Source organism: Aotus nancymaae, unplaced genomic scaffold (genome assembly GCF_030222135.1).
Source record: "Aotus nancymaae isolate 86718 unplaced genomic scaffold, 86718_ANA_hifiasm-v0.15.2.pri h1tg000015l_0, whole genome shotgun sequence".
NCBI lineage: Eukaryota > Metazoa > Chordata > Mammalia > Primates > Aotidae > Aotus > Aotus nancymaae.
In genome coordinates this window covers 6957995-6970207 of record NW_026988426.1, presented here as the reverse complement: position 1 = coordinate 6970207, position 12213 = coordinate 6957995, and the positions used below count along the sequence as shown (strand labels likewise).

At 42.1% G+C, this 12213-nt stretch overlaps 1 protein-coding gene across 1 annotated transcript; it reads left to right on the top strand.

The window, feature by feature from the left end:
• The first annotated feature begins 6517 nt into the window (after positions 1–6517).
• Positions 6518–9840, top strand: MED7 (mediator complex subunit 7). Its single transcript, XM_012455603.2, has 2 exons — positions 6518–6612; positions 9120–9840. The coding sequence occupies exon 2, from the start codon at positions 9137–9139 to the stop codon at positions 9836–9838; it is 702 nt and encodes a 233-aa protein (XP_012311026.1). The 5' UTR covers positions 6518–6612; positions 9120–9136; the 3' UTR covers positions 9839–9840.
• Positions 9841–12213: the final 2373 nt, after the last annotated feature.

Here is a 12213-nt window from a genome sequence, read left to right as displayed (position 1 = left end):
CTTTGGCCTTGGCCTCATCCTCCCAAGTAGCTGAGACTACAGGTGCACATCCGGCTAATTTTTGTACTTTTAGTAGAGACGGGGTTTCACCATGTTAGCCAGGATGGTCTAGATCTCCTGACCTCGTCATCCACTACCTTGGCCTCCAAAAGTGCTGGAGTGCTGGGATTACAGGCGTGAGCCACCGTGCCCAGCCTGTTCTTTTTTTTTGAGATGGCGTCTTGCTCTGTTGCTCAGGCTGGAGCTGGAGTGCAGTGGTGCGGTCTCGGCTCACTGCAACCTCCACCTCCTGGGTTCAAGCGATTCTCCTGCCTCAGCCTCCTGAGTAGTTGGAATTACAGGCGCACACCACCACACCTGGCTAATTTTTGTATTTTTAGTAGAGACAGGGTTTCACCATGTTGGTCAGGCTGGTCTCAAACTCCTGACCGTAGGTGATCCACCTGCCTCCTCCTCCCAAAGTGCTGAGATTACAAGTGTGAGCCACTGTGCCTGGCCATAATGCATATATTTTGTGATAATTCAAAGAACAGGTATGATGATGGGATGGCTATTTTTTTCCTCTGGTGAAATTCCATATAATGTAAATGCAGATTTTAACAATAACAGCTACAACAAATAATTCAAAAGGGCTTATCTGCTTTTTTGTAGAATTACAAATTCATTTTAAGTTCTTCGGCCTGCATGTGATAACTGACAATGTCTCTCGGCAGGACCCAATATGTGGGACACAAATCTTTCTGAAGGGAAAGTTAAACTGGGGATTATTTCCAAAGGGCAGGGTTGCTGCTTCCCTCTGCTGGTAAGAAAAAAAGTGTTGTAGTCAAAGCAAACCACAAGCACTCTTCCCACCGCGCACGGATCTGGACTGTTGATACTGTTAGCGATAAGGTCATTAGCACCCATGAAGCAACAACAACAACAACAAAATAGTGATTAGGAATTGAAACTATACTGCAGAATACAGGCGGAAAAATACATTAGCAATGACTCTCACCCAAAGTGCATCATTAAGGACAGGTGCAGTGGCTCACGCCTGTAATTCCAGCACTTTGGGAGGCCGAGGTGGGTGGATCACCTGAATTGAGGAGTTTGGCCTGGCCAACATGGTGAAACCCGTTCTCTACAAAAATACAAAAATTAGCTGGGCGTGGTGGCGTGCATCTATAGTTCCAGCTACTCGGAGGGCTGAGGCAGGAGAATCACTTGAACCTGAGAGGCAGAGGCTGCAGTGAGCTCATACCACTGCACTCCAGGCTGGGTGACAGAGTGAGACTCTGTCTCAAAAAACAGAACAAAACAAAACAAAAAAACCATATAAAGTATATGAGCTGATAAAAATCACATGACAGGAAGAAGCAGGGGCTGGAGATAAAATTTTTCTTTTCTTTTTCTTTTTTTTTTTTTTTTTTTGAGGTGGAGTTTTGTTCTTGTTACCCAGGTTGGAGTGCAATGGCATGATCTAGGCTCACTGCAACCTCTGTCTCCCAGTTTCAAGTGATTCTCCTGCCTCAGCCTCCCGAGTAGCTGAGATTACAGGCATGTACCACCACGCCCAGCTAATTTTGTATTTTTAGTAGAGACAGGGTTTCACTATGTTGGCCAGGCTGGTCTTGAATTCCTGACCTCAGGTGATCTGCCAGCCTCGACCTCCCACTGTGCCTGGCCCTTTTTTTTTGGGAGGGGGGCAGAGTTTCATTCTGTTGCTCAGGTTGGAGTAGTGGAGTGGCGCTATCACGGCTCAAGGATTCTTCCCACCTCAGCCTCCCAAGTAACTGGTGCCCCAGGTGCATACCACCATGCCCAGCTTAGAGATAAAAATTTTTACTTGCTATCTTCCAATTATTCTGCCTGGGCTGATCAGTAAGCCAAAGATACAATGTAACTGACTAACAGAGGCTCAGAGATTATTGTTTATGAACCTGTCTACCAATGACAGAGGTAGTAAGGCCAACAAAATTAACAAGTTGCTGTAACAATTGGACTTCCATAAGCGTAAACAAATAAAAGGAGTTTTGACCCTTACCGGACATCAAATACAAAAATTAACCTCCAAAGGATCATAGACCTAAATGTAAAACTTAAAATTAGAAAACTTGTAGAAGAAAATAGGAAAAATCTTTGTGACTTTGAGTCAGGCAAAGATTCTTGGAAAGGACACAAAAACTATAAGCCATAAAATAAAATAATTGATAAACCAGATATCATCAAAATGAAAACACTCTGCTTGCTGAAAGACACTTCAGAAAATGAAACGAATAACCACAGGCAAGGAGAAAATATTTGTAAAAGACATATCTGATCAAGGACTTATATCCTGTGTGCGTGTGCATGTGTGTATGTTTGCCCTTACAATTCAATAGTAAAAAAAAAATGCCAATTTTAAAAATGGGTAAAAATTTTGAACAGACAGTTCACTAAAGAAAAGATACATATTGCCAGTAAACACATGAAAGATACCTAATACTAAGGAAATGCAAATTAAAACCACTATACGGATATTAGAATAGTGAAAAGTAAAATTAAAAGGATAACACCAACTGCAGATTGAGGGCAACTATACCTCCTATAGATTGCTGAGAAATAAAAAATAAGCGGCCTCTTTAGAAAACTGCTTGGTAGTTTCTCATATAGTTAAACATATGAGTATTATTAGGTCCAGCAATTTATCACTGTGTTGTTATCCAAAAGAAATGAAAACAGGCCGGGTGCGGTGGCTCATGCCTGTAATCCCAGCACTTTGGGATTATCAAAAAAAAAAAAAAAAAGAAAGAAATGAAAACATGTCCATACAATTGACTTGCATTGGAACGTTTATAGCAGCTTTATTAATAATCACCTCAAACTGAAATAACCCAAATGTCCATGAGCCAGTGAATGGATAAATGAATTATAATATATTCATATAATGGAATATTCCTCATCTGTAAAAAGGAACAAAGGATTATACATTGAACAACACTGATGGACTTCAAAAGTATTATGCTAAGTGAAAGGAACCAGACACCAAAGCCTATATACTTTCTAATTTCATTTATATGACATTCTAGAAAAGGTAAAACTATGTGAACAGAAATCAGATCAGTGGTTACTAGAGGATGGGAATAAAGGGAAGGAATTGAAACAAAAAAAAGTTGTTTGGGGTGATGAAATATTTTCCATTTTAATCAGGGTAGTAGTGGTTTTATGCCAGTATGTATTTATCAGAACTCATCTAACTATTCACCTAGAGTGAATTTTATCCTATGTAAAATTACCTTAAGAAACCTAAACTTAAAAAAATCAGTAGGGTGGAAACTAAATATTTCTGCTTGCCATTTAGGTTCAAATGACAGCAATGTTTCTGAAAATGTGCCAAAATCCTAAGGGAGGCAAGAAGTCAGTTACCGTGTATCTTTGCCCATTTCTACCCATTCATCTCCCCGACTCTCTCCTTTGCTCACTAGTTATGGAGCACACAGGCTCCCTTCCTGTCTTTAACTCAGAAAGATCATGGCAGTCCCAAGCTCTTTGCACGTGCTGCCTCCCAGATCTCTGCACAATTCACTTATTCATGTCCTGTTTCCAAAGTTAACCTCCTGTGAGAGGCTACGCTGACCACTCTGTGTAAAGTAGCTATCCCCTAACCCACGTCACTATCACATTAATCTGTGTTATATTTTCCCCTACAGCCCTTATCACTACTTTAAGTTTTTACTTGTTTGCTACTTCTTGTCTGTGTCTCTCTAGAACACGTTATAGAGAGAACACTTTCTTAAAAAGCCCTACCGGCTTTTATATGTCTTTTTAACCTTCTAGACCAGGGCTAGCACAACAGACATACAATACAGATTTATTGACCGAGCATACTCCTTGTTAAGCTATAGTAGGCATCTTTAAGTAATAAGCTTTCCATTGAGATTCTGCAACACAGTCACATAATTAAATGTTTATCACACATTATATTATCACTAGCCTTTCTCATGATATGGACTTCATAGCTATTATTTATTTGAAGTTTATATGAAACTAGACTGAGAGTCTAAGAGTCCAAGATTCTAGCCTTGATTCTGCTACTAACTGTAAGACACTGCACATTTGGGCCCAGTAATTTTGTTTCTAGAAATTTATTTCAAAGAAAAAACTGGACGCGTGCACAAACATATATGCACTGGGATGCTTATCATCCTGTGTACTTATTGGGCAAAAATTGGGAGAAAAATAATTTAACACAATGAGGCTTTGGCTGAAGAGACTGTGGTATAGCCACCAAAGTCATACTATGAATTTATTTGAAAGTGATTATTGTATTCATTTTGTTACTTATTCAATAAATGCTCATTGAGTATTTGCCAATTTCAGGCACTGTTGTATGTAGTTTCAAAGAATATAGCAGTGAATGAAACAAAGGTCCCATGCTCATAAACTTGATATTTTTGAAGGATAAGAAAGGCAATAAAATACATAAATATAGTATATAAGATGACTTCAGATGATGAGAGGTTCTATGAAAAAAAAGATAATACATAGTAAGAGTTTTGGGGGCATCTCCCAAGACAAAGACTGGGGATGCGCTATTTCGTATAGAGTAGTGTAACCCCAGAAGAACTCTTGGAGGTCACATTTGACCAGAAACCTGAATGAAATGAGGAAATAAGACGTGTGAATATCTATAGAAAGAGTTCCAGGCAAATGCATTGGCCCCAAGGCCAGATTGTACTTTTGTAAGGCCTATTATACAGGCCAGGCGGAGGGCATCAGATTTTATTCTAAAAGTAATAGAAAGCCTTGGAGGATTTTGAATAGAGGAGTGATAAGACCAGTCTTACATTTTAAGAAGGTGTGGTAAATAGACCAAGGGAGGACAAAAATCAATGCTACTGCAGAAGTCCAGGTGAGAGATAATGGCAGCATGGAATAGGACCACAGCAGTAAGGACCGTGGTGAGTCATATTTGGAACTTTATTTACTTATTTTTATTATTTATTTATTATTTTTTTGAGACGGAATTTCACTCTTGTTGCCCAGGCTGGAGTGAAATGGCGTGATCTTGGCTCACTGCAACCTCCACCTCCCAGGTTCAAGTGATTCTCCTGCCTGAGCCTCCCGAGTAGCTGAGATTACAGTCATGGGCCACCACGCCTGGCTAATTTTTTGTATTTTTAATAGAGACGGGGTTTCTCCATGTCGGTCAGGTTGGTCTCGAACTCCCGACCTCAGGTGATTCCCCTGCCTCGGCCTCCCAAACTGCTGGGATTACAGGCGTGAGCCATCGCGTCCGGCCTATTTACTTATTTTTAAAATGCAGAAGGCTGGTATGGTAGTTTCGGTGGAGTATGGAAGAAAGGAGAAAAAGATGATTCCTTAGATTGAACATTTGCAATTGAGTGAAGTGCAACTGGGTAAAGAAGTCTGTCACCACTGGATATGAGGGTCTGGAGTGCAGAGGAAACAGTGTTCCAGGGCCTACATGTAATCATCTGGAGATATCCGACTGAGAAATGGTTTGAGAACTGAGTTCTGGGGCAATCCAAATAATCAAATGTGCCAAATGCTGCTGAGAGATGGAGTAACATGAGGGCTGAGAATGACCATTGGAAGTCACTGGCGCAGGACATATTGGGGTTAGTGGTGAGGAGAAAAGCTGGATTGGGGTATGCTCAATGTGCATGGATTTCTTCAACAAATAAATTGATATGTGGGCGGGGTGGTGGGGGTGGTGGATTAAGATGGGGGAGGCGGGCCGCGATGGTTCACGCCTATAATCCCAGCAGTTTGGGAGGCCAAGGCGGGTAGATCACTTGAGGTCAGGAGTTCGAGACCAGCCTGGCCAACATGGTGTAACCATGTCTCTACTAAAAATAAAAATAAAATAATAAAATAAAAATAAAATTAGCTGGATGTGGTGGTACACGCCCGTAATCCTAGATTCTTGGGAGGCTGAGGCACGAGACTCACTTGAACCCCGGAGACTGAGGTTGCAGTGAGCTGAAATCACGCCCTTGCATTCCAGCCTGGGCGACGGAGCGAGACTCCGTCTCAAAGAAAGAAACAACTAAAAAACCTGCATACCTATATTTTCGAATTTGTACGTAAGATGCCTTAATTGTATGCGTTAAATTTAAAAAGACAAAAGGAATAGAACTACCAGCTGCGACTAAGTCAGTAAGTGCGGTAATGGCTGCAGGGGGCGGGGGACGTAAGGCAAGCGCAATAGCAAGCGTTTCTTTTGGAGGTCCTTTTCGTGTCATAAATTCCTAAATTCATGGAAGTCTTACAAGAGCATATTACATATTAAAATATAAGATTGTTTCTGGTCAATAAGGGGTCGATGAACAATAAAGCAATAAGGTATCTTGTTAAACTTTATGCCTTAAATTTAAAAAGAAACGAAAAAAGAAGCACAACCTGGAACTGGGACTTTCGAGTCTGTCGAACGGATCGAGTTGGGAGGAGTAGGATGTACGCAGGCGCAAGAGCAAGCGCTCAGTCTGAGGCGGATCTAGAACCTCGTTAAAAGACAGCTCTTGTAGCCAATCAAGAACAGAGTCGGTGGCTTCTTCCGGAAGGAGGCCGGAAATTGGTTTCGGCTGCAGAGGCGAAGGCGGCTACCAGTGTAAAGCCAGAGCTGAGGTGAGTGGGCGGCTACGGCTTGGGGCCCCCGCCTGTGTGCGTTTTTTTCTTCCGGACCCCGCGGCTTCCTCTGTGCTGGGCTGGGAACTGGGAAGGTATGGCGGAGTTCTGCCTCCGAAGGCGCTCTCTCGCTTTTCTCTTCCGAGTCTCTCCGAGAGCGTGGCCTCCCCTCCACTTGTGGGGGCCTCGGGGTGGACATTCTGGAGGAGGGGGCTCTGAACGCGGCCAGCTCGGGGCTTCTTCCATGTGGGGACGCCGAGCCGGAGTGGAGGTTGAGAAACCCGGTGTCTAGTCTCCGCGCCGCTGTTTTTCTAAGCTATGTGGTCTTGGACAAGTCTTTTGCCCTCTCTGGCCCTTTGTAACATGAGAATAGCCCTCCCTGCCTTTCCTTTTTCTGGTAGCAGTTGTGAAACATCTGATACATGGGGGCAGGCGAGGGCGGTAGATCCCAAGCCTAGTCAGATCTATCTGGAGAAGTTTTTAAAGCGACATTCCGGGGCCCATTCACAGTAGACAGAATGAATAAAGTCTCTGGGGCTGAGACCCTGGAATACCTGTCGACTTCTGGTGAAGCTCCTTCTCCCTCAGTAGAACAAACACGAAGTGGATCTTGAGTCAGAACCGGCTACGATGCTTGGCTCTGGTTTTATTAAAATAAATGAATTTATTTGAAAAGTTCCATCTAGACAGTAGAGAAAGACATATAATTTTTGTAATATGCAAGTTCTTATTGTGTAGATACTTCACGGCTTAGGGATATAAGACAGCCTGCCCTTTGGAACTAAAGGGACCTGGAATAAGAATTCCTGTTGTATCATTTATTGATCTGGGTCAACACTTCCCCTCATTGAGACTTGGGATACTCACCTCTAAAATGAAATTGATAATAGAACTTAATTCATGGCACTGTATGGTGGCATACACCTGTAATCCCAGCACTTTGAGAGGCCAAGGTGGGCGGATCACTTGAGGTCAGGAGTTCCAGGCCAGCCTGGCCAACATGGTGAAACTTGTCTTTACTGAGAAATACAAAAAGCTAGGCGTGATGGCGCACACTTGTAGTCCCCAGCTACTCGGGAGGCTCATGCAAGAGAATCCCTTGAACCCGGGAGCCAGAGGTTGCAGTGAGCCTTGATCGTACCGCTGCACTCCAGCGTGAGAGACAGATTGAGACCCTGTCTCAAAACAAAAACAAAAACCACCCAAAAAAACCTTAATTCATGGACTTGTTGTGAAGATTATGTTAGGCCACAAAACGTATAGTTGGCCTAAGGAAAAGGGCAACTGAAATACAGGAATGCACATGGTGTAGCAAAGTACAGAGCAGCACTCCCCACCTAAAAAGATTTGAGTGGGATGAAACGTGAGCTGTCAAAAATTGTATTTTGCAGTACCAGATCAGTGTTACTTCCTTGATTTTGGTAATTGTGCTGTGGTTAGAAGAAAACTTTCTTGTTATGAGAAAACACACAGCAGAAGTATTTAGGGGTAAAGGAATGAGAAACCAATAAAGCAGATGAAGGTAAATGTTAACATTTGGAGAATCTGAGTGAAGAATATGAAGTGTTCTTTGTATATTCATGCACTTTTTCCGTAATCTGAATTTATGTTAAAAGCTTTTAAATATTGGCCAGGCATGGTGGTTGATGCCTGTAATCCCAGCACTTTGGGAGGCCAAGGCGGACAGATCACCTGAGGTCAGGAGTCAGCGACCAGCCTGGCCAACGTGGTGAAACTCTGTCTCTACTAAAAATACAAAAATTAGCTGGGCATGGTGACACATTTCTGTAATCCCAGCTACTCTGGAGGCTGAGGCAGGAGAATTGTTTCAGCCCAGGAGTTGGAGATTGCAGTGAGCTGAGATGGCACCACTGCAGTCCAGCCTGGACAACAGAGCAAGACTCCATCTCAAAAAAAAACAAACAAAAACCAAAAGTTAATGTGTCCGTATAAAATTGCATAGTACACTGTGACAAAAAGGGTATGGAACTGAATCATCATTCCATTCAGGAACTTTGGATCATACCAGGTGTTTAGGATTTAGCAATGTTAATTTTGTCAAGAGTGTTTGTGAGAGATACAAGTAAATGTTTGCTATTAAAAATTAATCTGTAACATAAAGCAAAAGTGATTATGACCTGAGATTGGGAGACAACGTGTGTAGTTTGGTTATGGAGGAGTAGAGAAATGGGCCATAAGTGGTAAGGGATGTGGAATCCAGAAGATTTTCTTTAAAGATGACAAGATGCTACATTTTTTTTTATGCTGATGAAATTATTAGGGAGAGAATGGAAAATATGTGAATGGTTGAGAATATAATGCCTATTTAGAAAAGATGGCAGACTTTCCCTATCATAAATGTTAGTTTTAGAAACCAAGGAGATCGTCTTGTCTTGGGCCCCAAACAACTGGAAGAAAAGGAAGAAAATATTCTTTCTGTAGTTAACGAAATGTAACAGGTTCGTTTCGTGGCTCTACTCTAATAAATCTTTGGTCTGTGTCTGTAGGTTCTTGATAGTCCACAATGGGTGAACCACAGCAAGTGAGTGCACTCCCACCACCTCCAATGCAATATATCAAAGAATATACAGATGAAAATATTCAAGAAGGCTTAGCTCCCAAGCCTCCCCCCCCAATAAAAGACAGTTATATGATGTTTGGCAATCAGTTCCAATGTGATGATCTTATCATCCGCCCTTTGGAAAGTCAGGGCATCGAACGGCTTCATCCTATGCAGTTTGATCACAAGAAAGAACTGAGAAAACTTAATATGTCTATCCTTATTAATTTCTTGGACCTTTTAGATATATTAATAAGAAGCCCTGGGAGTATAAAACGAGAAGAGAAACTAGAAGATCTTAAGCTGCTTTTTGTACATGTGCATCATCTTATAAATGAATACCGACCCCACCAAGCAAGAGAGACCTTGAGAGTCATGATGGAGGTCCAGAAACGTCAACGGCTTGAAACAGCTGAGAGGTTTCAAAAGCACCTGGAACGAGTAATTGAAATGATTCAGAATTGCTTGGCTTCTTTGCCTGATGATTTGCCTCATTCAGAAGCAGGAATGAGAGTAAAAACTGAACCAATGGATGCTGATGATAGCAACAATTGTACTGGACAGAATGAACAAGAAAGAGAAAATTCAGGTCATAGGAGAGATCAGATTATAGAGAAAGATGCTGCCTTGTGTGTCCTAATTGATGAAATGAATGAAAGACCATGAAAGATGTTTCTGTTTTCTTTTTTACTTTTGATAAATAGCATCATATATTATTTTCTTTTGGACAGTCTTAAGAGAGATTTCACAAAAAATGTAAACAGCTTTAATCTTGACTCCAGTTTTTTCAATTATGAGATGTCATAGGCAGTAATTTCGCTGTGTAACAAGCATAGGAAAATGAGTACCCCTGCACTAAGAATAATCACTTTAGAAAGCAAAGTGTTAGCTGCTGTTGTACAGGACGTTCCTATGTTTTGAAGTTGCAGTAAAACTTTGATGATAACCTCAATAATAGCAAAGTTTTCATCCTTAAAACGGGGATTTATCATTTGCTTTAAGAATGACAGATAGGGCCGGGTGCGGTGGCTCACGCCTATAATCCCAGCACTTTGGGAGGCCGAGGCGGGTGGATCACGAGGTCAAGAGATCGAGACCATCCTGGTCAACAAGGTGGAACCCTGTCTCTACTAAAAAATACAAAAATTAGCTGGGCATGGTGGCGCAAGCCTGTAGTCCCAGCTACTCGGGAGGCTGAGGCAGGAGAATTGCTTGAACCCAGGAGGCGGAGGTTGCAGTGAGCCGAGATTGCGCCATTGCACTCCAGCCTGGGTAACGTGAGCGAAACTCTGTCTCAAAAAACAAAAAAAAGAATGACAGATAAGTAATAGACATCAAGCTCTATAAATGTAAAACTATGAGATCTTTAGACTTAATCAATTAAAAATTTTGCTTAAGCTCCAGAAAGTAGTATGACATGTTAATACAGAGGAACCCAGTAGAGTTATAAAACAGAAACTTTTTTTCCTCATAACTGTTCCTATAAACCCACTATCTCAGTCTTTTCTCTCTATCCTAAATGGACTCTTGCAGGGAAGTCCCATGGATTGTTTTTTTCTCTAGTCACTCAGTTAATAAGTCCTTTGGTTACTTTAAGTTACAGACATTAATTTTAGTAATTAAGATGTCTATGTTATTAGCTACACGTTTTCTTTTTTTTTTTTGAGACGGAGTTTTGCTCGTTACCCAGGCTGGAGTGCAATGGCACGATCTCGGCTCACCGCAACCTCCACCTCCTGGGTTCAAGCAGTTCTCCTGCCTCAGCCTCCCAAGTAGCTGGGACTACAACACATTTTCTTTAAAGCTAAAGTCAGACTTGCTTAAGTCCACAATGGGATAGGGGTTTGGTGGCAGACTGCTAGGTGCCTACTAAAGATTCTTGCTCTTTGAAGATAAGTTGCTGAGATACAGCAACCCAGCCAGGGACATTTCCCTGCTTTCCCAGCATCTCTGTGAGAACATGTGACTAAGTTCTAGGGAGTGAAATGTGGGCATAAGAATCCAGGCTTGCTTCATAAACATTTCTTGAATGGTCCTTCATTCTCTTCTTCTCTCTGCTGGTTGGATGGCCATATCCGGGATAGGTTTGGAAGCCACTGAAGATGGCAAAAATTGTCAGTCTGAGTCTTTGAATGACTGTGAGGACTAAGTCTTCCTTTTGTTAACTCCACACTACCCCTAGCTAATTGGACTTTATATGAGCACTTTCTTCTCTTCTTCCCCGCAGTGCCCATCACCTCCTCCACCAAGGTATTAGTAGAGTTGACTGTGTATCTGAGGTTCTCTCCCTGCCATTTTTTTTAATGTAGGCCAATGCTTCTCAAAGTGTGTGGTCCTAGACTAGCAGCATCGGTATCATCTGAGGACTTCCTAGAAATAAAAGTTTCAGTATAATCCATAGGTTCAGAAAAGTAAAAAAGTTATCTGACTCTATCCGAGACCTTTGAATCAGAAAGTTCTAGGTATGGGTTCCAGCAAGCTGTATTTTAAGAAGCCTATGTGATTATGATACAGTCTCAAGATTAAGAACCATTGAGGCCAGGCGTAGTGGCTCACGTCTGTAATCCCAGCACTTTGGGAGACTGAGGCAGGTGGATCACCTGAGGCTGGGAGTTCAAGACCTGCCTGGCCGGCCGGGTATGGTGACTCACACCTGTAATCCAAGCATTTTGGAGGCCGGTGGGCAGATCACCTGAAGTCTGGAGTTCAAGACTAGCCTGACCAACATGGTGAAACCCCGTCTTTTAAAAAAATAATAAATAAATAAATAAAAAAGACCTGCCTGGCCAACATGGAGAAACCCCGTCTCTACTAAAATACAAAATTAGCCAGGCATGGTGGCACATCCCTGTAATCCTAGCTACTCAGGAGGCTGAGGCAGGAGAATTGCTTGAACTCAGGTGGCGGAGGCTGTGGTGAGCTGAGATCGTGCCATTGCACGCCAGCCTGGGCAACAAAAACAAAACTCTCAAAAAAAAAAAAAAAGCAACAAAAAACCATTGAGAGGCAATGCCTTTCCGTAGATGTCTACTTTTCGATTT

Excerpts from the sequence above, each read along its gene's own strand:
- MED7 (XM_012455603.2), top strand. The coding sequence starts at position 9,137 with ATGGGTGAACCACAGCAAGTGAGTGCACTCCCACCACCTCCAATGCAA.